Source organism: Alosa sapidissima, chromosome 14 (genome assembly GCF_018492685.1).
Source record: "Alosa sapidissima isolate fAloSap1 chromosome 14, fAloSap1.pri, whole genome shotgun sequence".
NCBI lineage: Eukaryota > Metazoa > Chordata > Actinopteri > Clupeiformes > Clupeidae > Alosa > Alosa sapidissima.
In genome coordinates this window covers 33,404,546-33,426,114 of record NC_055970.1, presented here as the reverse complement: position 1 = coordinate 33,426,114, position 21,569 = coordinate 33,404,546, and the positions used below count along the sequence as shown (strand labels likewise).

General features: G+C 45.2%; 2 protein-coding genes across 10 annotated transcripts in view; one reads left to right on the top strand and one right to left on the bottom strand.

Moving 5' to 3' along the window:
* Positions 1 to 6,790, top strand: part of kifc3 (kinesin family member C3) — a 28,949-nt gene extending 22,159 nt beyond the window's left edge. For 7 of the 8 annotated variants that reach the window (XM_042060863.1, XM_042060864.1, XM_042060862.1 and 4 more), the window contains 8 exons: positions 28 to 158; positions 1,019 to 1,142; positions 1,529 to 1,658; positions 1,892 to 2,121; positions 2,780 to 2,929; positions 3,394 to 3,520; positions 3,771 to 3,817; positions 5,381 to 6,790. In XM_042060863.1, coding sequence (XP_041916797.1) covers positions 28 to 158; positions 1,019 to 1,142; positions 1,529 to 1,658; positions 1,892 to 2,121; positions 2,780 to 2,929; positions 3,394 to 3,520; positions 3,771 to 3,817; positions 5,381 to 5,389 — 948 coding nt within the window. In that variant the 3' untranslated portion in view covers positions 5,390 to 6,790. The remainder of the gene's footprint in view (positions 1 to 27; positions 159 to 1,018; positions 1,143 to 1,528; positions 1,659 to 1,891; positions 2,122 to 2,779; positions 2,930 to 3,393; positions 3,521 to 3,770; positions 3,818 to 5,380) is intronic. The other variant, XM_042060861.1, reaches the window with a different exon arrangement.
* A 1,446-nt stretch (positions 6,791 to 8,236) lies between these two features.
* wt1b (WT1 transcription factor b) lies at positions 8,237 to 21,253 on the bottom strand. Of its 2 annotated transcripts, none has more exons than XM_042060869.1 (9): positions 20,422 to 21,253; positions 18,568 to 18,690; positions 17,509 to 17,611; positions 15,132 to 15,212; positions 13,196 to 13,304; positions 11,695 to 11,842; positions 9,372 to 9,461; positions 9,076 to 9,159; positions 8,237 to 8,899 (listed from the first exon to the last, which is right to left on the bottom strand). In XM_042060869.1, the coding sequence occupies exons 1-9, from the start codon at positions 20,825 to 20,827 to the stop codon at positions 8,778 to 8,780; spliced, it is 1,266 nt and encodes a 421-aa protein (XP_041916803.1). In that variant the 5' UTR covers positions 20,828 to 21,253; the 3' UTR covers positions 8,237 to 8,777. The 2 variants fall into 2 exon arrangements, with proteins under 2 accessions (XP_041916803.1, XP_041916802.1); XM_042060868.1 differs by having other exon boundaries at positions 9,067 to 9,159; positions 20,422 to 21,252.
* Positions 21,254 to 21,569: the final 316 nt, after the last annotated feature.

Genomic DNA, 21,569 nt, shown 5'->3' with positions numbered 1-21,569 from the left:
CTTACTTGTGTTTGTGTGTTGCTCCAGGGGGTGTCTGAGGACCCTGGCATCAACCAACGTGCTTTGCGACTGCTATTCGCTGAGGTGTCTGAGAAGAAACCAGATTGGGATTACAACATCTCTGTTAGCATGGTGGAGATCTACAATGAGACATTACGGTGAGGACACACACACACACACACACACACACACACGCACACACACGCACACAGACAGACAGACAAGACTATCCAGTCAAATGGACAGACAGTACCGTTCTTGAGCTCCTCCCTGGGATGCTGCCAGACTGCAGTCACAGGCTGCGGCTGTGCCGGCCAGCCAAACGAAAGCAATTTGAAGATTCGAGCCAGGTGTTGCCAAAAACATCTCTCTCTCTCTCTCTCTCTCTCTCTCTCTCTCTCTCTCTCTCTCTCTCTCTCTCTCTCTCTCTCTCTCTCTCTCTCTCTCTCTCTCTCTCTCTCTCTCTCTCTCTCTCTCTCTCTCTCTCTCTCTACATAACTCGGCCTCTATTATTCATCCCTAACCAATGACCATGCGTCTTCGTGTCCTTTGCTGCTGTGGCTGTGTCCTTGTTCCGCATTAAGCTGGGCAGGTCAGCCATTACGTAAAAAAATGAATTCCATCTACTAATTACAGCCATCTGTGGAATGAAAATGGGCAGCCTCTTATGCTCTCTCTCTCTTTCTCTCACTCTCTCTCTCTCTCTTTCTCTCACTCTCTCTCTCTATCTCTCTCTCTGTTCTCCTTCCCTCCCTCTTTCTCTCTCCCTCTGATTACATAAGCACTGCACATCTGCGTGGTCAAAAGGCCTGTGTTTTCTAGAGGATTACAGGGGCAGATTTTTATTTTTTTGAAGGGAAGGTCAATGGACACACTATTCCCAAGATCCTAATTCGCCCGAGCCGCTTTGGGGAGAGATCACGCTGTGTGAGCGCCCGTGCTGACCGCCCGTGCTGACCATCGTGACTCAGGAGATGTCCGATAGTGGAGTAAATCTGTGACGTGTTCTCTGTCTCAGGAGCCTGCTGGGGGACAACCTGAATGACAAGCTGGAAATAAAGATGTGTCCAGATGGCAGCGGTCAGCTCTACGTCCCAGGCCTCGCCGCGTTCCCCGTGAAGAGTGTAGAGGACATCAATAAGGTGAGGGCAGCTCTAAAACACACCTCAAAAAGGTGTGATGGTGAGACTTGATCCATAAGACCATTTGTTGAGCAAGGTGTGAGGATGTAGACCTCACCTGCATATTGGTGTGTTTGTGATGTTTGTGAGAACAAACATAGTCATGGCTATATATCAGCTCTTTGTTCAGTGGCTCAACATACTTAGATGACTGATGTAAGATGCTTGGATTAGATGTGGGTATAAGGTTCTTGCACACAGTGTTCATTCATTCAAACATAAAGCACAGTGTTGCAATTTAAACAGAAAATCACTGCTAAGATGTACCTGAATGCTAACCCTGTGCAAAGCTGATTCCACATGCATGCTGTTGAGAGGTCTGTAACTGTGTCCACTGGTTCGTGCAGGTGCTGGAGTTGGGCCACATGAACAGGGCGACGGCCTGCACCAACCTGAACGAGCACAGCTCCCGATCCCACGCGCTGCTTATAGTCACAGTGTCCGGCTTCAACTCCTCCACAGGCCACCGCTCCTCAGGTACACACACACACACACACACACACACACACACACACACACAGGTATCATGTATCCACACTACTCATAGTCACAGTGGCCAGCTTCTCTACAGGCCAACACACCAGATATCCACACACACACACACATGTATCCAGCACTCATGGCATGGCCTGTTCACGGTATTATCTATTTCTACCCTGTTTTCCACACTGGTTTAAGTTTGTTTCCTTTTGTAACGTGCGTCCCCTCAGGCAAGCTGAATCTGGTGGACCTGGCAGGCTCAGAGCGGATCACCAAGTCCGGCGCAGAGGGCAGTCGTCTGCGAGAGGCTCAGTGCATCAACAAGTCCCTGGCAGCGCTGGGTGATGTCATTAACGCGCTGCGCTCGCGGCAGTCCCACGTGCCCTTCCGCAATTCGCGCCTCACCTACCTGCTGCAGGATTCGCTGAATGGAGACAGCAAGACCCTCATGATGGTGCAGGTCAGTCTGAACATACTCAACAGCCCAGGCCAGGTCAGATCAGCCCAAACATACCCACTCCCCTTTAGGCCTGGCCAAAATAGTGAAGGTCAACCAGACATTCATCTTTGACCAAAGATGTCAGGTGGATTAGACAGTTTTTAAATTAATTACTTACATTCATACCGTATTTATTGTTAGATGTTTGTCAATTAAATTTGATATATATAATCCACAAGGGCATCCTTGAGTGTTGTTCCTTTCAAGAAGAAGGAAGACTAAATTGCTTAGATACTAAACCAAATCTATTATACCTTTTCTTTATTATACCTTTTACATTACATTACATTACATTACATTTGGCTGACGCTTTTTTAGCTAAAGCGACTAACAACATGGTAAACAGTTTAAGTTTTAGAGCAATTCATAACAATTTTAGGACAATTTAAAAACATTAGAGTACAGTAAGAATAAGTGCATCAGTGAGTGCTGTTTTTAACAGTTACTTGTCAGTTTAAGACGGCTGGTGAGTGCTAGGATCAGGAAGACTTGTTGTAAGTGTTGCTATGAGAGGAGATGTTCTCTAAAGAGCTGGGTCTTCAGGATACCTACACCTTTCATGTTTATTTGATTCCTGCATCTGTAATCTTTGTTGATCTGGACTTGGTCCCCTCCCCAGGTATCTCCTCTGGACACGAACGTCAGTGAGTCCGTCTGTTCTCTGAAGTTTGCACAGCGCGTTCGCAATGTGGAGTTGGGTCCCTCTTCCTCACGGAAGCAGACCGAGAACTCCTCCACCTCCTCCTCACCCACCCACGACAGTGTGGAGGTAAGGGCCCACTCTAGGACCCCCCCCCCTCCACACACACACACATACAGTATTCTCTCTCTCTCTCACACACACAGACACAGACAGACACACAGACACACAAACGCACACAGTACCTGCACAAGCAGAATGTAGCCACTGAGCCTGAAGTGCTGAGGTCTCAGACAAGGGATTCAGGTCAGGGGCCAGAGAGAGCATAAGCCTCCAGCCTTCCCTCAACCACTCACCTGCTGATAATCCACTTACACACACTCACTCACTTGCACATTGTGTGTATGTACTGAGTGTGGCCGTTTTTGAATTCTGCAATGCATAAGGCAATCTTGAATGCAATGCAGTGTGTGTTTGTGTGTGTGAATGTGTATGTATGTGTCCTCAGATAGCACACACACAGAGACATGCAGACACACATGCACATGTGAATGACCTTGTAGATGACCTCTCTGTCCTCGTTGGCCTTTCAGCTGGACTCTCCCCCGGTGACTCCAGTACCTCTGCCCATCTCCAGGGCCAGCAGCGCCGGCTCCACCCTCTCCTCCACCTCCAAAACCCCCAACACACGCCGACGCTCCCACAGTCAGCTGGCCACCGGTGAGACACACACACACACACACACTAAGCCTGATGCACAAGAAAGTAATTGTAAGAAAAGTTATACACTGTAATATAATAAAGATACAAAAACCTTCCATAGATGTTTTTATAAACATGAAGTGCAACTTATCTAAATTAACTTTTAAAACAAGTCTTCTATTAAAAACACCCCCCTTTCCCTTTCCCTAATCCTCCCTCCCCTCATTAAATGGTCTGTGTTGTGACTCAATGATTGGTTGGTTCACAGATAGACAGGTAGACAGAGCAAGCCCATTGGTTGGGGACGGTGGGCAGGTAGGTGGGGTTTTATCTGATTGATTGGTTGGTTGGTCGCTTGGCATGGAAACGCTCAGCATGGCATGGTGCCCCGTGTCACCTGGTCGATGCCCACCCGTCTAACACACTAACACAACCTGAGGAAGCTTCTGGAGTGACCTGTGTGTGCGCGTGTATGTGCTGGTGTTTCACATAAGCAGTGCTAATCTGACAGGTATTTCAAAAGGCTGGCTCTGTGTGTGTCTGTGGTTTATTGTGTGTCTGTGTGCGCACATGGTACTTTTCTTTGTACTGTGCTTGTGTGTGTGTGTGTGTGTGTGTGTGTAATATGTGTGTGTGTGTAATGTGTGTGTGTGTGTGTGTGTGTGTGTGTGTGTGTGTGTCTGTGTGTGTGTGTGTGCGCGCACTCTCATGCCCTCTCTGCTCTCTCTTAGTTTTGTGTGATGGAGCTGCTTTGGTGGTGAACAAGGGCTTGCAAGGGAGCAGTGAGGTGTCAGGGGGGATTATGAAAAGTGTGTGGGGGGATTATGAAAAGTGTGTGTGTGTGTGAGTGAGTGAGAAAGAGACACAGAGAGAGAAGGTACTGGTAGTATCACTCTATTGTCCAGTTGTCCAGTGCATCCCACTCAGGCGCTGTCCGCTGCACTCATTCACTCCCTTTGCCCTCACAGAACTGTGTTCTTTGTTTTAGCTGTGGCGTGATGAAACACAATATGAGTTCTGTGCTAAGCACTCTTGATATAATATCAGATAACAGATCCAACAAACAGATTAAGTTATCTTCACACATCATGTGTGAAATCAGTGCATGAAAATAGAGGCGTTATTGCAGTGCTTTAAGATTAGCTGAGATGAGTTCCAGATACTGAAATGTGGAGGAGCCAGTTGAGTGAAACCGCTCCAGACGAGCTGGTTTCTTTGGGCCCTCAGGCCTGTGTGGACATAGTTGTAACATGTCATGTTTGTCTGTGTGACGTACTTCCACAGGACCCTAACTAATGATGTGTGGAGGCGTGTGACTCAGTAATTAACGGCCCTTTGGGAGCTATTTAAGCTGAAGTGATTTGGCAGAGGATTATGTTTCAAAGTACTTCTGAAAATCCCTCTGTGACCCTTTCACCACGCGGCCGCTGAATGGGCCGTCAGCAAGAAGTAATTTCTTATTGGGATTTTGAGTTCCCTCATCCACACAACCCCTCAACAGCATATCTGTTTTCCAAACAAGACTAACTTCCCACTAAGTTGGCCATGTAGTAACCAAGTGACTCGCTGTTTTTGAAAAGTGGATGGGCTTGGGCACTGTAGAATTGGTGTGGTTCTGTTTTTGACATTGAGTAAGTAATATTAACCCCTCTGATAGATTGTTTGCTCCGCTTGTAGGACTCACTCAGCCTTTAGTTTGACATGATGATGATAATAATAGTAATAATAATAATAATAATAATAATAAAGTTTGAGTGCTTTGTGCCGTTTGCACTAACTGTCTCACCCCTGTGAATTGAGTGTTGAGCCATGCAGCTGTAATGCAAAAGCGCAGCCATCTCCCTAACGTCTCCCTCGTCTCTGTTGATGTGTCCTCAGGACGAATGAAGCTCACTGCCTGAATGACGCAGCGGCTTGGGAGTTGAAGAAGAGTCTCCCAACACCTGTGTCCACCTGTGGATTTTTTTTCTGCCCCTCTGTAGTAGCCCTCTGTGAACTGCTGTCTTTCATGGGTTATAGCTGAAGGAAGTTATGGATGTCGAGACAGGAAACAGAGGAGGGACCTAGACTTTTACCGGCCTATGAGGGCCAGAGCCTGGTGGGGTTTGGGGATCACCTCCAGTTGGATTTTGCTCTGATCAGCAAATGAAGCAGCCTGGCTCACACACTCTCTTTACCCACAAACCCCTGGGTGAGCAACATACTCCTCCACTCGCCAGTTCCTGTTCCCCTGGACCTTCCCTCTTGACCACAAAGGAGCTGTGAGGGAGGGTGCGCTCTCGTAGGATGTCAGTATTTCTGGACAACAAAGAAGCACTTTAGACCAGGCTGCTATCGTCACCTCTGCTGTTCTGCCACTCAAGAGCTCAGCTCCTGCTAAACCTGCCCACTCGTGTACACATCTGTATATTCCTCCCTGAGAGGACAGGAGAGGATGAGAGGACGGAGACATTGTTGATTCTGTACGGCTTCCGTTTGACTCCAGACTTTGGTACAGAACTCCTGATCACCCTCTACCTCCCACCCCTTCCATTCTCACACACACACACACACACACACACACACACACACACACACACACACACACACACACACACACACCTCTCTGGGATTCCCTGCCATCAGGCATAAGGACACTTCAGACTTCTGTCCACTCAAAAAACTGTGCAATACAGGGAAACCCCAAAAAAACCTACAGACCAGACCACGTTTCTTCACTCCTGTAGAGGAAATTGTGTGTGTTTGTTTATTTGTTTTCTTCACTTTCCAGTCTTCCTGAACAGTGCATGTGTTTTTAATGTTCAAGTCTTTGTGTTTTTACACTTCAGCATACTGCTTTCAGAGACAATCGTTTACCGGCGATCATGGTACATAGAACACATACTGCATACACACACACACACACACACACACACACACACACACACACAGATATACACACACACACACACACACACAGTCAAATGCACCACAGAGCCAGGTAACTCAGAGCTGGCCACACACCATTGCCAGGCTCACAATGCCAACCCAAGCCACCTCTCTCCCCTCAGTCACTGCTAGATGTGAATGCTGTGAGTGAGTTGTGAAAGTGAAGGGGATGGAGAGACTCCTCCAGGAGGCTGAACTGCGAGGGATACCGCAACGCAACGTCAGCTGCATTAGGGGGGGAAAGCCTTTTGGTCATGGTGGTTTGTGGGTCACCTGCTTGCTTGTGCTCATGGTGTAGGATTTGTATGCAGTTTTGTTTTTGTACACCGTTTATAATAAACACCCCTTTCTAAAACCAAACCATCTTGGGTCATTTTGGAGTGTAATTAAATGTGTTGGTGTGGCAGTGGTTGACATGACTGATGTTAACGGTCAATAGGCTTGTTTGTGAATAGGATCAAGGGCAGAGACACTATTGTATAAATCCTCCTTCAATATATTATGATGTTCACTAACTTGATTCACAGGGCATGACTGAATGCCCTTTTGTACTGAAGCTTTCTGTAGCTCAAGACTGCCCTCTGGTGGACATCCCATATCTTGAAACAAAACAAATTATAAGCCCTCTCTTTGGAGTTGCATTGTGTTTTTGACAATGTCAAAATAATTGTTATTCATTATTTAGTGAGTTAACCACAGGCTATGGAGTTGACTGATTTAAAGTAACACTATGTAGGAATTCTCCTTTATGTCAATCTTTAACATACCGAATCCCCCATTAGCACTAAGGGCACCCAATTTGTCTAAAACCAACAAAAATGCTCTCAAGTTGTAGCAATTCTGAGACCAGTAGCAAATTACATTTGACCTTGTAGACATATTATTTAGTCTGATCCCATCCCATTCTCCCACTCCCAATTCTTGTCATCCTTCACTGTCCTATCTGAATGAAGGCAAAAAGCCCAAAAGTATACTTAAGTAATTAATCATTACTAATAGTGGTGCATTTATGTATTTTAAAATGGATGGTAGCGAAATATACTGGAGAGATACGTACTGAAGCTGTCAGAGAAATGTCACTTGCCTGCCCCCTAGTGGTAGTGGTGACTCCTTTCGGTTCATGCACTATACATGCATTTGAGTTTATGTCCACCAGGTGACGCTAAAGTCCCTCTAATTCCCTCATATCTTTATCCATTTCACAAAAGATATGTGCATGTACAGAAAAGTGGGTCTTCGAAAGCATAACAAGATGGATGTGAGAATTAACAGGTCCAGTTGTTTTTCTACTAAAACCATGAAGGGCATTTGTGAACATAGCATGTTTCTCATTGAACTCTTTGTTATGTGCAAAGATCCTGAACATTTTATTTTTTGCTTTTGAATGCTTTCGCAACATAAATAGTCATGACTTAGTCATGACATGACGGCGTGGGGGACAACACTCATGGACTCCAGCCAGAGTCAATCTAACGCACAGAGAACTCGGAAAACACAATAGGTCGCCACTGTGACCCTGGTCTGAGGCAGTGTGTCTCTCTTTGACTTGTTCCAGCAGTGAGAGAACAGTGAGAGAGGGGTGTATGTAATTTACAAAAGCAAAAACAACATGAACCTCATCATTTATGAGTGAACTTCTCTCAGGCAAAAAGATGCACTACTTCAGCGGCCCCAAAATGGTCCCATTCCTTATGGCCACATCATACATAAACACACATTTCCAATGTTAAACGTTCAAATGAAATAAAAATCACAATCAGAATGGAATTGATTATGTATTTATAATAGAAAATGTTTTTATTGTGTTATATGGTAGAAAATGCAATATATACAATAGAACTTCCAATATTTTTCATTTTCATACAAAATACCTGACATTTCTTCCAGCAATCAAACAATAATTTCTGCATTTACTTAATGTTCATTGTATAAAAAATCAGCACACAGTAAAATAATCTACATCTCATCCTCCACATACAGCATAGCCAGTGCAACTAGTATAACAATATGAACAGTATAGAAACAGGATATAGAGGCACAATATAGCAAAAAGTGAGATGATCTCAATGTGTCACTAATTTAAGGCACCATGAGGGTGAACTGCCAATGGTCTGCACGCCGCTGCTACGTTCTAATACAATACTCTCATCATACAAGATACTGTCACTGGACAGGTTGGGCGCACACACACACACACACACACACACCACACACCATACACACACACACACACACACACACACACACACACACACACACACACACACACACACACTTGACTCTTCCGTGTTACCACACAAACAAGCTGGCTAACAGTAGATGCCCTGAGGCCTGGACATGTCCTCGCTCAGAGAGTTGTTTGGAGCTTGTTGATGTTCCTCTGGTGCATGCTGTGATGACGTACAAGCTCATCAGAGCGCGCAAACTTCTTCTGACAGCTAGACCAGCGACAGGTAAAGGGCTTCTCACCTGAGACAGAGCGGAGAGGACACTTCATGATTCAGCACTTTTGACAAAAAAGAAACTTTGGGCAGTTGAAAGAATTACTGATGATATATGCTATACGAAAATGACGCTGTGAAAATGTGCTATAAATGTGTGAAAGAGGTAAATGTGAATAATAAAAGTATACGCACTTGTTTTACCTGTATGAGTCCGAGTGTGGGTCTTTAGGTGATCTGAGCGTGAAAACTTTCTCTGACATGTCTCACACTGAAAGGGCTTCACTCCTACATAGTAAGAGGGGAGGAGAGAGACACTTAGGAGGAACATGGGAACAGAGCTAAGAGCGCACTCTGCTGGACAGAACACAGCAGCTCTAGCTGAGAGTAGTGAGAGGAGTCCAGTGGTGAGGAGATGGACAGCAGAGACAGACAGAGTTGGCAGAATGGGGACAGAGACAACCACACAAGATCAGTCCAGCTGAGGGAGAGGAACTTACCTGTGTGTCTGCGCTGGTGTCTCTTGAGCTGGTCAGATCTGGAGAACCTGCGTCCACAGTCTGTAAAATCACACCAGTATGGCTTTTCTCCTGGGGAGGGACAGGGGGATCACAAATATGACTTGGAGTATGGCCTAATAATTCTAATATTATTTTGAATATGTATTTATTCATTCAGGCCAAGTGAAGTATCTCAAGTATTCATAACTGTTGTGTAAGCAGAGGTGGAAAGTAACTAATTACATTTACTCACGTTACTGTATTGAGTAGTTTTTTTGTGTATTTTGTATTTTTTTTTAAGTAGTTTTTAAAATTGGTACTTTTATTTTTACTTGATTACGTTTTGAGTGAAGTATTGTACTTCGTTACATCACAAATCCCATCCGTTACTGAGTAAAAAAAAAAAAAGTTAAGACTAATGACAACCGAAAGGAAAGGAAGGGAGAAAATTGCGCCCTGAACCAATGATCAGCATGTAGCCTAGCCTACCATAGGGCATGAATCAAGCTGGCGCCAAGTCTTTTTGAAAGAGATGGAGATGGAGGTGGATCACGAGATACCTCAGATTACCTGCGTAGGCCTAACCTAGGAACTGTATTTTCCGCTCTTTCAATGGGTTGTCTCAGTTCTATTGCGGAGACCTTCAAGAAGTTTAACACCATGGGATTTCGTGTCTTTACGTGTGTGCTCACCTTTCTTTGGAAAGAAGTTTACTAGCAGCTGTTTCCCCTCATTTTGATCTCTGTCTTTTTCCTGGTTTTGCCTTTGTTTTTTGGTAATCCGACTTGGTTTTCTTGGAGAAAGACATTGTACCAGCAGCACAACAATTAGCTGTCCACTACTAGCGATGTAGGTAAACAAAATGAGATAGGCCTATACTACCTTATGAATCGTTGTGCAGGCGGACCAAACCAAGCGCTTTAGCAAGGGAGAGTGAGAATGACCTTAGACCTTGTCAAACTCATATTAGGTAGGCCCTAGTGGGCCGGATTTGTTGGAATGAAACCTCGTGGGCGGCTGTCATTGTCATGGTCATTATAATTTTTCTGCATGGGTATCAGAGTGTTGTTTGATTATCACTTATGAGCAAACAAGTACAAATAATGTACTGCTGTCATATACTGCTCTTTCTCTCTTGAAATGCCCTACTTTCATGTTAGTGTTTCTGCTTATTCCTTGCTGAGGATGGTTTGTAGTACTAGGTTTAATCAATTTGTCATATTATAGAAATATTGGTTATAACACATTGTTGAAGACAACTGGATGTGAATTTCTTTTTTTTCCTGACTTTCCGTTCCTACCAAAAACATCTGGGGGGCCGTTAAACCTGCTGGCGGGCCTGATGTTTGACACAACTGCCTTAGACAGTCTTCACTATTTTTTTGTACACAATTTAGTCAGTCAAACAAAGCCCCCACCCCCCACCAGAAAAAAGTAACTAAGTAACTTTTACTTAAAGTACATTTTAAATGAACTACTTTTTACTTTTACTTGAGTACATTTTCAGACGGGTAATTTAACTTGTACTTGAGTCATATTTCATCAAAGTATTGGTACTTTTACTTGAGTACAATATTTTAGTACTTTTTCCACCTCTGTGTGTAAGTGCAACCCTTATGAAAGGCTGCCATGACTGAAGATAACAGAAACTCTCTTATAGCATTTAAAAATGATTTGGTAAATATTTGAACAAAATCAGATTACTGAACAGGCATCATAATTCCTGCTTTTCCCAAAACTCCCTGCACTTACTGTAAAGCATTAGCATTCTTGTATGATGTCATGACTTGACTTGACTTTTTCATAAGAGACATAATAGATAAGTCTAAGTCTATAAGACCAAGTGCCCCAGTTCATAAGGCCTGAGCATGTTGCACAAGCCTCTGAGTAATCAGGTGATTTCTGAGATGTGCCTACAAAGTGAGTGACCTCAGCCGAACCTCTAAGATCTCTCACACACACACACACACACACACACACACACACACACACACACTGTGGTCGAGCCTCTATGACAGCTCAGCCTCCCATTGACCCTCGACCGCAGTGTGAACTGTTTGTGTGTGTGTGTGTGTGTGTGTGTGTGTGTGTGACTGAGGGACTGTGAATCACATTTCCCAACGTCAACTGTCGATGCACCAACACAGACACATTTCCAAGAACTTGGTCCAGTACAAGGTTTACCAAAAGGAAATCTGGCATCTGCTACTTTTGTGAGTCCCCATGGAATGGTGAGCAAAGAGGCAAGAGCTAGAAGCTACGCATAAGCCAAATATTCCTGCAAGAATTAGCATTAGCATTCTCCTGTGAGAGTAGTTCCTACCTGTGTGCTTTCTCCCATGCATCTGGAGATGTGAGAGTTTGAAGTATCTCTTGTTGCAGCCTGGATGGTTACACATAAACGGTCTTTTCTCGTTGGTCTCTGGTGGCTTTACTATAGAGGGGGTGATGCCTGGAACCCGACAAACATCCTAAAGAGAAGACATCACCACATTAATCTGACATTTTACTAAATATCTACCTGTAGCACTAGGAAATTAACACATCTCCTGTGTACATCTGAAATGACAAAATAGAGTATAGTCCACATTGTGGGTTTTTTTGTTCATAAAAAGGATCCAAGCAACCATTTCTACAACTTATACTAGCACCCTCTGTCTGCCTGACATTTAACGTGCCAAGCCAGCCACCACAGCAGAGGAGAGACGAGAGGAGGAACTTGAGTAAATATCCCACGCAAGGCCCCTGGAGAATCTCTCCTTTCGAAGTCACTGACGGACATTCATTAAGCCCTGATGATTTATCTGCATGGGCTCGGACCGTGCATGGAAACTCAATCTTTATTGCTAATGGACTCAGTGAAAGGTGATTTCTCTGCACCCCCCCCCCCCCCCCTCTGACATAACCCTTTTTAAAAACACCTCCACTGTTCTGGCCGCGCTCATGTTTTATTAAATGGCGTCGTTGAGTCCAATGTGGCAGGCGTTTGTTATTCTGCTCTTTGGAGAGAGAGAGAGAGAATGAGGTGAGTGTGGAAAAGGCTGTTGGACCAAGAGGGCTATCGAGACAATCGTGTGTGTGTGTGTGTGTGTGTGTGTGTGTGTGTGTGTGTGTGTGTGTGTGTGTGTGTGTGTGTGTGTGTGTGTGTGTTACTGTTTTGGCCATACCATATGTCCCGGTGCGTCTCCCAGCCTTGGACCAACACTTGGCAAGGCTGGTATGGAGCAGGGGAGTGAGAGTTAATGACCTTCAGGTGCACTATATGTCTCCATCCGTAAGGTTGTGTGTGTTTCTGTGTTTCTGTGCATTTATGGATGCACACAGGAGTGTGTGCGTGTGTGTGTGTGTGTGTGTGTGTGTGCGTGTGTGTGTGTGTGTGTGTGTGTGTGTGTGTGTGTGTGCGTGTGCATGTCCTTGTATTTGAGTATACAGTATGTGGTGGAGGAGGCAGGAGGGTGTCGACAAGAACCTGGATCCCTCTGAAGACGCTGTGTCTGTGTGTGTGTGTGTGTGTGTGTGTGTGTGTCTGTGTGTGTATGTGTGTGTGTGTGTGTGTGTGTGTGTGTGTGTGTGTGTGTCTGTGTGTGTCTGTGTGTGTGTGTGTGTGTGTGTGTCTGTGTCTGTGTGTGTATGTGTGTGTGCACCTATGTATGTCCTTGTATCTGAGTATAGAGTACGTGGTTAGGGAGGCAGGAGGGTGTCGACACAAACCTGGATCCCTCTGAAGACACTGTGTGTGTGTGTGTGTGTGTGTGTGTGTGTGTGTGTGTGTGTGTGTGTGTGTGTGTGTGTGTGTGTGTGTGTGTGTGTGTGTGTGTACAAACCTGGATCCCTCTGAAGACGCCGTGTGTGTGGATGTGATACTGGGCGCTGCAGCTGTACACCATAGGGGCAGTGGAGGCGGCGGGCTCGGCCTCGTATCCTGGGCCTTGGCTACGCCATAACACAGATGGAGGAGAGACAGGAGGCACAAGAGTCAGTCTCACAGGTGCTCATGTTTACTCCTCTCATATTGGACAGAGCTAGCAGACCTGCTTTCAATTAGTGTCAAAGAGCACAGCACACAAAGCATCTAAGTGACTGCAGCATGGCAACATCTTATCTCCGTGGCGTAAAAAATGCAGAGTGGTTTCAATTCAGTCACTTTTTACCTAACTCATAGGATTGACTAGCACTTCTATAATACCCTCACAAATTATAAGCATTTATTAGAGGTTTATAATTCACAACGTTGATGTTGCTGTGAATTATAGTATAAAACAGTGCCATTAATTAAAATCCATGCACAGATCTTAATCCTCTCTGTCTGGAGGTTTCTGGCGTTGAACGGGGAGAATAAATTACGACCGGAGAGTAGAAGTTCAGGGTCAGAGATGTTACGAGCTTGGAGGTTGCACCTGATGAACGATTGCCACACCATAAAGCTCCCTTTGTCCTGGTTAGCACACACCAGTCATCACGCAGTTCATCCATTCATTCATTTAAGAGATAAACACCTCAGTGGTTATGGCAACTGGGAGAGAGAGGGGTTGGGAACCATGGCGATTATCTCGACAGCGAGCATAAATATTCTGGCATGCATCCCCTTCCACCCCCCACCCCCCCCCGCCCCGCCCCCCAACATCCCTCTCCCAAGGCCTCCACGTACCCCACTATCTATCCCCCACCACTGCATACCACCCCCCCACCCCCAGCACAACACCGCAGCCTGGGTCAGAAGCCACATCTGGGGCAAGCAGTCCAGGCACCGACAGAGAAAAGACCAAAACTCTTGTTAAACTGTAGATAAGTTGACTAATCATCTCTGTTTTACGTTTTGTTCCATGCATTCTGTGTACATGTATCACTATTTGTGTGTGTGTGTGTGTGTGTGTGTGTGTGGGAGGGGTGACTGTCTTTGTGCGTGTGAGTCTGCGTGGGTGTCCAAAGCAGCTCTTTGAAAGGGGATTCTGGACAGTGTTTGTCCTGCGAGTCCACTGACTTGAGGGTAACTGGACCTGATCCTTCTTTGTGTGATCTGTTTCCTCCATTGCCCTGGACAGACACCCCCCCAACCCCCCCCCCCCACACACACACACACCTCTTTCCGCCATTATGTCTTTGAATGCGGTCAAGGCCAACAGACTGTTTCAGAAATACATCACAGGAAACCCCCCCACCCCCCTCACCTAAGGCAAACAGAGTGTGACCACTTAAAAGAACACTCGGGAGAGCAGAGACCTTTGCAGTGGGACAGAAATATATATAAGCACATCAAGTTTAATGTGCTGGACATTTCTCCATGAGTACTTGCTGAAATCAATCCCAGAGTGATAAACTTGGGAAGAAGGGCCCGTCACCCACCACGGCCACATCAGCACAAAAATGCAGTGGGCAGCGATGTCACTCTGTGACTATGCTACGTTCAGCGCGTCATACGTGACGACAACCAAGGCGCTTTTGGGTGGATTCTGGAAAAGCTAAAGGGAAGTTTGAGAAATGTTGCTTTACAGCTTACTATATATAGTGTGCCAGTAACAGGCAGTGTTGTAACACCAGTACCAGTCTGTCTGGTATGAGCAATTCAGTTTTTTTATTATTTAAACCGACCCTTTTATTCAAGGCAACTTTCTGCACAGGTAATATATACTTTGTAACAGTATATGAGATTTCTGACTCGGCATAACCTTGACCTTGGCACCATTTATCCTGGTTGGTTTGCAGCACATGATGCAGAAGAGACAATTGGCTTATGTATATACACAGTGTTCAAATACCCACCTCTTGATGTTGGATGTCAACGCATTCATTGGACTCCAGGTGACACAATCAAGCTGTGAGGCCATCTGGTATAAATTATCACTGTCAGGGTCAAACAAACAAATAATATGAAACAGAGTTCATACCAAGTTGAATGTTTGCATTGTTGGCATGGCATTGTACTGTATTACACAAAGTACTAACCATAGTAAATGACTGCATGAGTTTTACTTCACTATTATATCAAGGCTTGCTTTGTGTATTCTCTATTTATTGGCCTCTCCTAAATTGCTTCATCCTTGTTTCTACACACAAAGGAATTCAGAGTATGAAGTGCTAAACACATATCACAAAAGCCAGACAATATCTTTGGGCTGTCCATTATCGGAGTGGCAGATGCTTACACTAACTCATAGCCCTGGAGTCACCTCAGACAGCCGAGCATCAGCACAGCCCTGCCATGTCACAATAAGTTAGGAGCGCTCCGTGCCCGGCAGCCCAGCGCCTGGTACCGTATGGTGGAGGCATGATGTCAGCCCTGCTGGGCCGTGTCAACAGGAGGGGAAATTTTGGATGGAGACAGTTTGTTCTCAAGAGGGGGATGGAGGGGTGGGGGTGGGGGGTAGTGATTATGAGCGCAAGACAACTCTTTATTAATTCTAAACTTACTCGAAGTCTTCTGAGAGCCATCTGTTAAATACTCAAAAATGTCTAAAAATGACAGCATAATGTTTGTGAAGCACAAGCAGGAAGCACCGATTCCAGGGGATTAACAAAAAGTTTTTAAATCACCCTAGTTTTGCAATTAAGTCTCTATGCTGTCAGAGGGCCATACTGAGAATGATCATAACTTATGAAAGACTCCATTTAATTTAGCACCTCACCCCTGGGCCAAGACATATTTATCTTACAGGGCAGTCTTTCCCAGCCAGAGAGATGATGACCATTTAGACGCTGGGTAAACTATGTTCCAGTTTTGATATTTAAGCCTCTCAGCAGTTGTTTTCATTCATTCACCTCCACCCGACGCTGCTGGTACCAGGCCGTGACTGCGGGATGGGACGATGTGATTTGAGAGTTCCCATCGACTGCCTGCTGCCAAGGCGTTTCAGTTAAGATGAGGTGGAGGGCTTCTGCCGAGCTGGGACGGCCTATCTGCTCTTATCAACGCCAGTTCCGTTATTTTGGGTTCTCTGTGTCCCCCTCTCTCAACAACAAAGTGGGAACAGTATTTATGGAATGTAAGCTCATTTGCAGAAAAGTCAGGATGGAGAAAGGCCTTGTTATTGTTTTTATATCACACCATGCTGCTCTCGTCTCTCCCAACTCTCTTGGACTAACCTCTCCTCTATTCTCCTCTTTTCCTCCCCCTCTTCACCTCATCTCACACTCTTCCCTCTCACTCTTTTTTATCACAGTCTTCTTCTCTCTCTCTTCTCCTCCTCCTCCTGGGTTTCCAGGCGGCCTCTGCGTTTCTCTAGGGAAAGCCCGGCCGAGATGAGGAATTCTGGAGGAAGCGGGCAGTACATCACTGTGAGTTTATTTTGGCCTGCTGAGGGCTGCTGTTCGGTTCTTAACCTATGAGCAGACAGCCCAGCGCACTGCTGGCTTAGCGGGGATTTACACCGGCCATCCAGTCCAGAGCGGACCCATCAGTGCACTGCCGCTGCACTCAGGAGTCACTCATGGATGCGACGGAGAGGTTGGGGGAGCCGTGGAGAAGAGCCACTGTCTGCCAGACAGGGATGTGCTGTCCTGTCCCAGTAGAAATACTAAACAAAATCAAAGTCTATGTTCAGCCAGGTCAGCTTCCTGAGATAACAATAGCAACTGAAGTGAATTCAAGCAGCAATATGTCTGCTCATTTCAGTTGAAGGTGTAAAAATGTCTTATTACAGTATAACTAGATTTCAATGATCAAAAAACTATACTGTTATACTGAAACAGGAAATGTCAGGATTTAACTATTCGTGCCAGATCTCCAACATGCATTCCACTTTGTTAAAGTTTTTGAAGGAAAAAATCATTTCCTCCCTAACTGTAGTCACTTCCTCTTTTTGTTATCCGTTGAATATCCCCCCATTCATACGTAGCCAGACATTCGGGCCGTTTGAGGTTTGGCATATGCTGAACAGAAACACCCATGTGCTGCTCAAGGTCAAAGGTCACTGTCTGATACAGTGCAGCTAAGGGGACATCCTGTGTTGGTGGTGACCACCTCATCCCCATCCCCAGCTTCTGCAGTACACATACAGTAGAATACCATAGCATATAGCATCACTTAGAGAGATAGTCAGACAGATAGATAGACATATAACTTGGTTGAAGCAGCTACTCTGTCGTCAGCAAATGTTGTTTGTTTGTGTATACAGACATGGTTGTGCACTGTTAACTGTACCTGTTGTATGTGTTTCTTAAGAGAAGAGCAGGACTTCCTCCACAGGTGTCGGTGGTTGTGTGGCAGCCATACATAGGTGGTGGGGCCGAGTACTGAGGCTCTCCTGGAGGATCAAACAAAACTGGTTAGAATTACACACACTGAAATAGAGGTCATCAGTCAGCCTCTTTCTGCTATGTTGAGTAACTGAACTGATGTTGGTGATATTCATGTAATAAACCATGACCCTCTGTGACGGCTTATCTCATTCAGAATGTCATGATAATAAAGACAATAAAATATTACAGTGAGTGACCTTATTCAGGCCAGCTCAGTCAATTCTCCACTCCTTGATGGCCCAATGTGGTCACAGGAGTGTGTGATGTTTAGCAGTGTTTACATGTGAAACAGGCCATTTTACAACAGCACAAACAGAGGGCCCTAGAAGAGCACGAAGCACAGAGTGCAACCTCTTGCTTTAGTTAAGTTATCACAACAGCAGGGTCTCCACCAGTGCCATAAAACCTGTCCCTCTTCCCTCTGATTCAAAACACCCGTGAAGGCTCCCTCCATCGCTCTCAGCGGTTCATGTGGGGAACTTGGCCCCCGGTGGCTCATAACATTCCAAACAGACTCTCGCTACGCCGCTTCCTCAAATGAACATTTCCACAAAATTTACACCAGCTAAGTGACCAGTGCGAGTCACCCACGGCTTTGTGTAGGGAGACCTGCCATCATTTACTGTCTTGATTTGAAAACCTAACCTCGGTGTGACTTCACAGCAAATGGCTCAAGTATCTTGGGGAAGTTAATGGACGTTTAACTCCACAGTGATAAATTGTGTGCACCCTCCCACACACTTGCAGATGTGCAACACCCTGCGAGAAAGTGTACACACACAGCTCCACGCGCGCACACAAACACACACACACACACGCATGCATGTATGTATGTATACAAATCACAACAAGCTAAGGATATTGTATAAGGAGAGAGGGATCTGATTAGAGAGAAGACAGAGAGAGAGAGAGAGAGAGAGAGAGAGAGAATGAAAGAGACTTTATGATGTTATGTCCATACCCATGGTTGTCGGTGGTGATATGGAGTCTTCATGTTTGAATGTGTGGCTGGGCGGCTGTGGGGAGAGATGAGGTCGAGTCTGGCCATACGCTGGTACACCATCCAGGGCCATGGTGCTGTATCCTGGTTCAGAAGGAGGAAAGGGTAGCTATGCTTATTTCCAATAGTGCTGAGACTCTCTTCATCTGAATCCCTAATTCCCTGGTTGGATCACTGAATCCATCTCCCAGAAATGCGTTATTTACTGCTCACGGTGCATGGTGGAGACAGTGGAAAGTTGGCATCCAGCTTGCTTCCACAGAACAATAATTTTAGATGTAAATTTGAGAAATCTCCAAATAATATGCTTGTCAGGTCTAAGGTTTGCCCCTGTCTCAAAAAGGGAATGGATCTCAAAACTTCTGAAAACATGACACGCACCATATAAGATATTCAGTTAATGGTCCAAAATTGTAATTTGCTGTTACAGTTTAGTTTATGATCTCTTACAATAATTCTCCATCACAGCAGCCAATTCCGAATGAAGGTGAGAAGAGAATCATCTCAGGGGAAGCACTGACTTGGCTTCTGTGACCCCTGGGATTAGTGGTACTGGAAGAGCAGAGTTTTCAGCCCTGTCTGTGTCTCTGGGCTGACACTTCATTGCTATACCCTGACTCAGCACAGCTGGCCATTAGGACTTCACCCTTGTTTCCTCTACTTGGCCCTCCATAGCCATTTTCTTGAGGCTCTTTAATCAAGTACAAAACGGTCAAGTTTTGTTTGTTTATCCATACTGACCTCTCATCATATCCCCCCTTCAATACATCCTCAGGAGACTGAGGAAGAATTATGATAATCCCATAAAGCATGATAAAAGCAGCTTTAACATGGGTAAATGGAAATGGCTAAGTAATCTTAAGCAAATAGCATGTTGTAAGTCACTGATTTTGTCATGTCCAGGAAATTAAAACAAAAATAACTCTAAAAATAACTATTGCTTAGTTGTTTAAATCACTGTGTGGCTATGAAAGTAACTTTGACCCAAATCAAGCACTGTCAAATAAACAACGTAGGAGAGGAACATTCAGGAAAAGTAAATAAGTATAAAAATATAATTACCATACATTTTTTCTTCGTACAGAGCCTTACAATTGTTTTTATCAATAGTAAATGCATGATGAAAACATATTATGCACTCTAACACTCACACAAATACAAATATTTCATTTCTGTAAGAGGTCATTACAGTGTGAAGACTGCAGCAGTAGCATTTCCTGACTTGGCCTAACAGAAATTAACTGCATCAAAAGACATGTTTTGCACAGCTTCTTGTTATCCAGTCAAACAGTACACACATCACTAAGTATTTACACACCGTCCATTAAAACATGACATTTGTTTAATGTTTCTTTTCTTGGTAAAAGCCATGGATAGTATAAAAACTAATCTATAATAACGTCTAATGTCAATGTGTATTTTTGTAGTTAAAAGACATCTGATGATGATTTGGGGCTCATTCAATATTGGTCAGCATGTAGGGGATAGTAAATTAGAATAATAAATACATTTTAAAGAGTTGAACAGAATTTCATAGCAATATCTTCTCATCATTCTCCTTCAGTGAGGGTACATGCTGTGAACCACAAATACGCTGACGAGTATTAAAAACTTAATGTGAGACTTGAATCAATTAATGTTACTGCAAGCACATGAAATAAAGCCATAAAAGCCCACTTCATACACACATAATAATTTCTCCTTCATTTGTTGAGCATGATTGTCCGCAAAGGAAGACTCGGCCATGGGTAACACAGAGTTATTCTGGTGTTTTGGACAGTGAGGAAGAGTAGGTGATGGGTTGCTGAGACTTACCCTGGTTTTTAGGGGCTGCTGGGCTCTCCATACAGCCTGGCAGGTAGGACCCACTGGGAAACATCCTCGCCTGGCTGCCGGGGGTGTCCGTGAATGCCCCGTGCCTGTAGCCTCCCGGGCCCGTCAGCTGCCCAGAGAAGTGCACGGTAAACGCTCCCAGGCCACAGTGGGGGTCCTCGTGGAGGTCTGTGGGCCCCCAGCCGGGCTCCTGTTTGATGAGGGAGTGGGTGGGCAGGGAGCCATAGGGCGAGCTGGGGTGGAAGTCCAGCATGGGGCTCCACTGGGGAGTGCCAGCGACGGGCAGCGAGCAACCACCACCCCCACCTGGCAGGGTGGGCACCGCGGGCAACAAGGCAGCCAGGTCTCGGAGGTCTGACCCCATCAGCCCACTAGATTCTGTCAGCATTGATAAACAGTCGTCTGTCTTCTCCACAAACACACACACACAGACAGGACACGCAGTCCTGAAAATGGCGCTCTCCAAAAAATTTGAGGAACGTTCTACACAATGGCCTCAGAAGAAGGAATATGTGGCCAAACAACGCTAAACAGAAGAGAGAGACTCCTCCTACGATTTTAACCAAAATTGCGTAAAAAAAAATCTAAATTTTGTTTAAGTCCTGTCTCCCTTGTCTCCCATAAAAAGCGCGTCTTCGCCGCCTGAGGTCTGATAAAAGAACGCAGCGCACACTAGAGTCACAAGGGAGTGGCGAGCCCCACAGAACCGAGCGGACGATGGGCAGGAGTGGGAGTGCAGTGGCTGTCCTTTCCTACTGAGTGTGGATCTGCAGGAGGCTCCCCTGAAGTGTCTAATACAGCCCCAACAGCCAAGCTTGGAGGAGGAGGAGTCTGCAGCGACTGAGGAGAAATGATGAGTCCTTTAGTTTTACTTATGGGCTTAAGCAACACCGGCTGACCTCACAAGTAATGTCAACAGACTGGCTGAATCCCTTTAAGTGGGTGTGTATTACACGAGGCCACGGGTCAACAGTACATCTTCACACACCAACGCTGATGACAGGGATCATGATAGAACAGATCTTATTTGATTAAATAATATCACAGATCATTTGAGTTTGTAAAATAGTTTGCATAAATATATAATATTTCATGAGGAGCACTAAACATGATTATCATGATGACCAAGT

What these genes read in the sequence shown, in the direction of transcription:
- wt1b (XM_042060868.1), bottom strand. Translation starts at nt 20,827, where the DNA reads ATGCTGACAGAATCTAGTGGGCTGATGGGGTCAGACCTCCGAGACCTG. An exon ending in TTGACATCCAACATCAAGAG is followed by an intron (nt 13,305 to 15,131) that starts GTGGGTATTTGA and finishes GTTATGGCGTAG; the next exon opens with CCAAGGCCCAGGATACGAGG. An exon ending in GCATGGGAGAAAGCACACAG is followed by an intron (nt 9,462 to 11,694) that starts GTAGGAACTACT and finishes GTCCCTCCCCAG; the next exon opens with GAGAAAAGCCATACTGGTGT.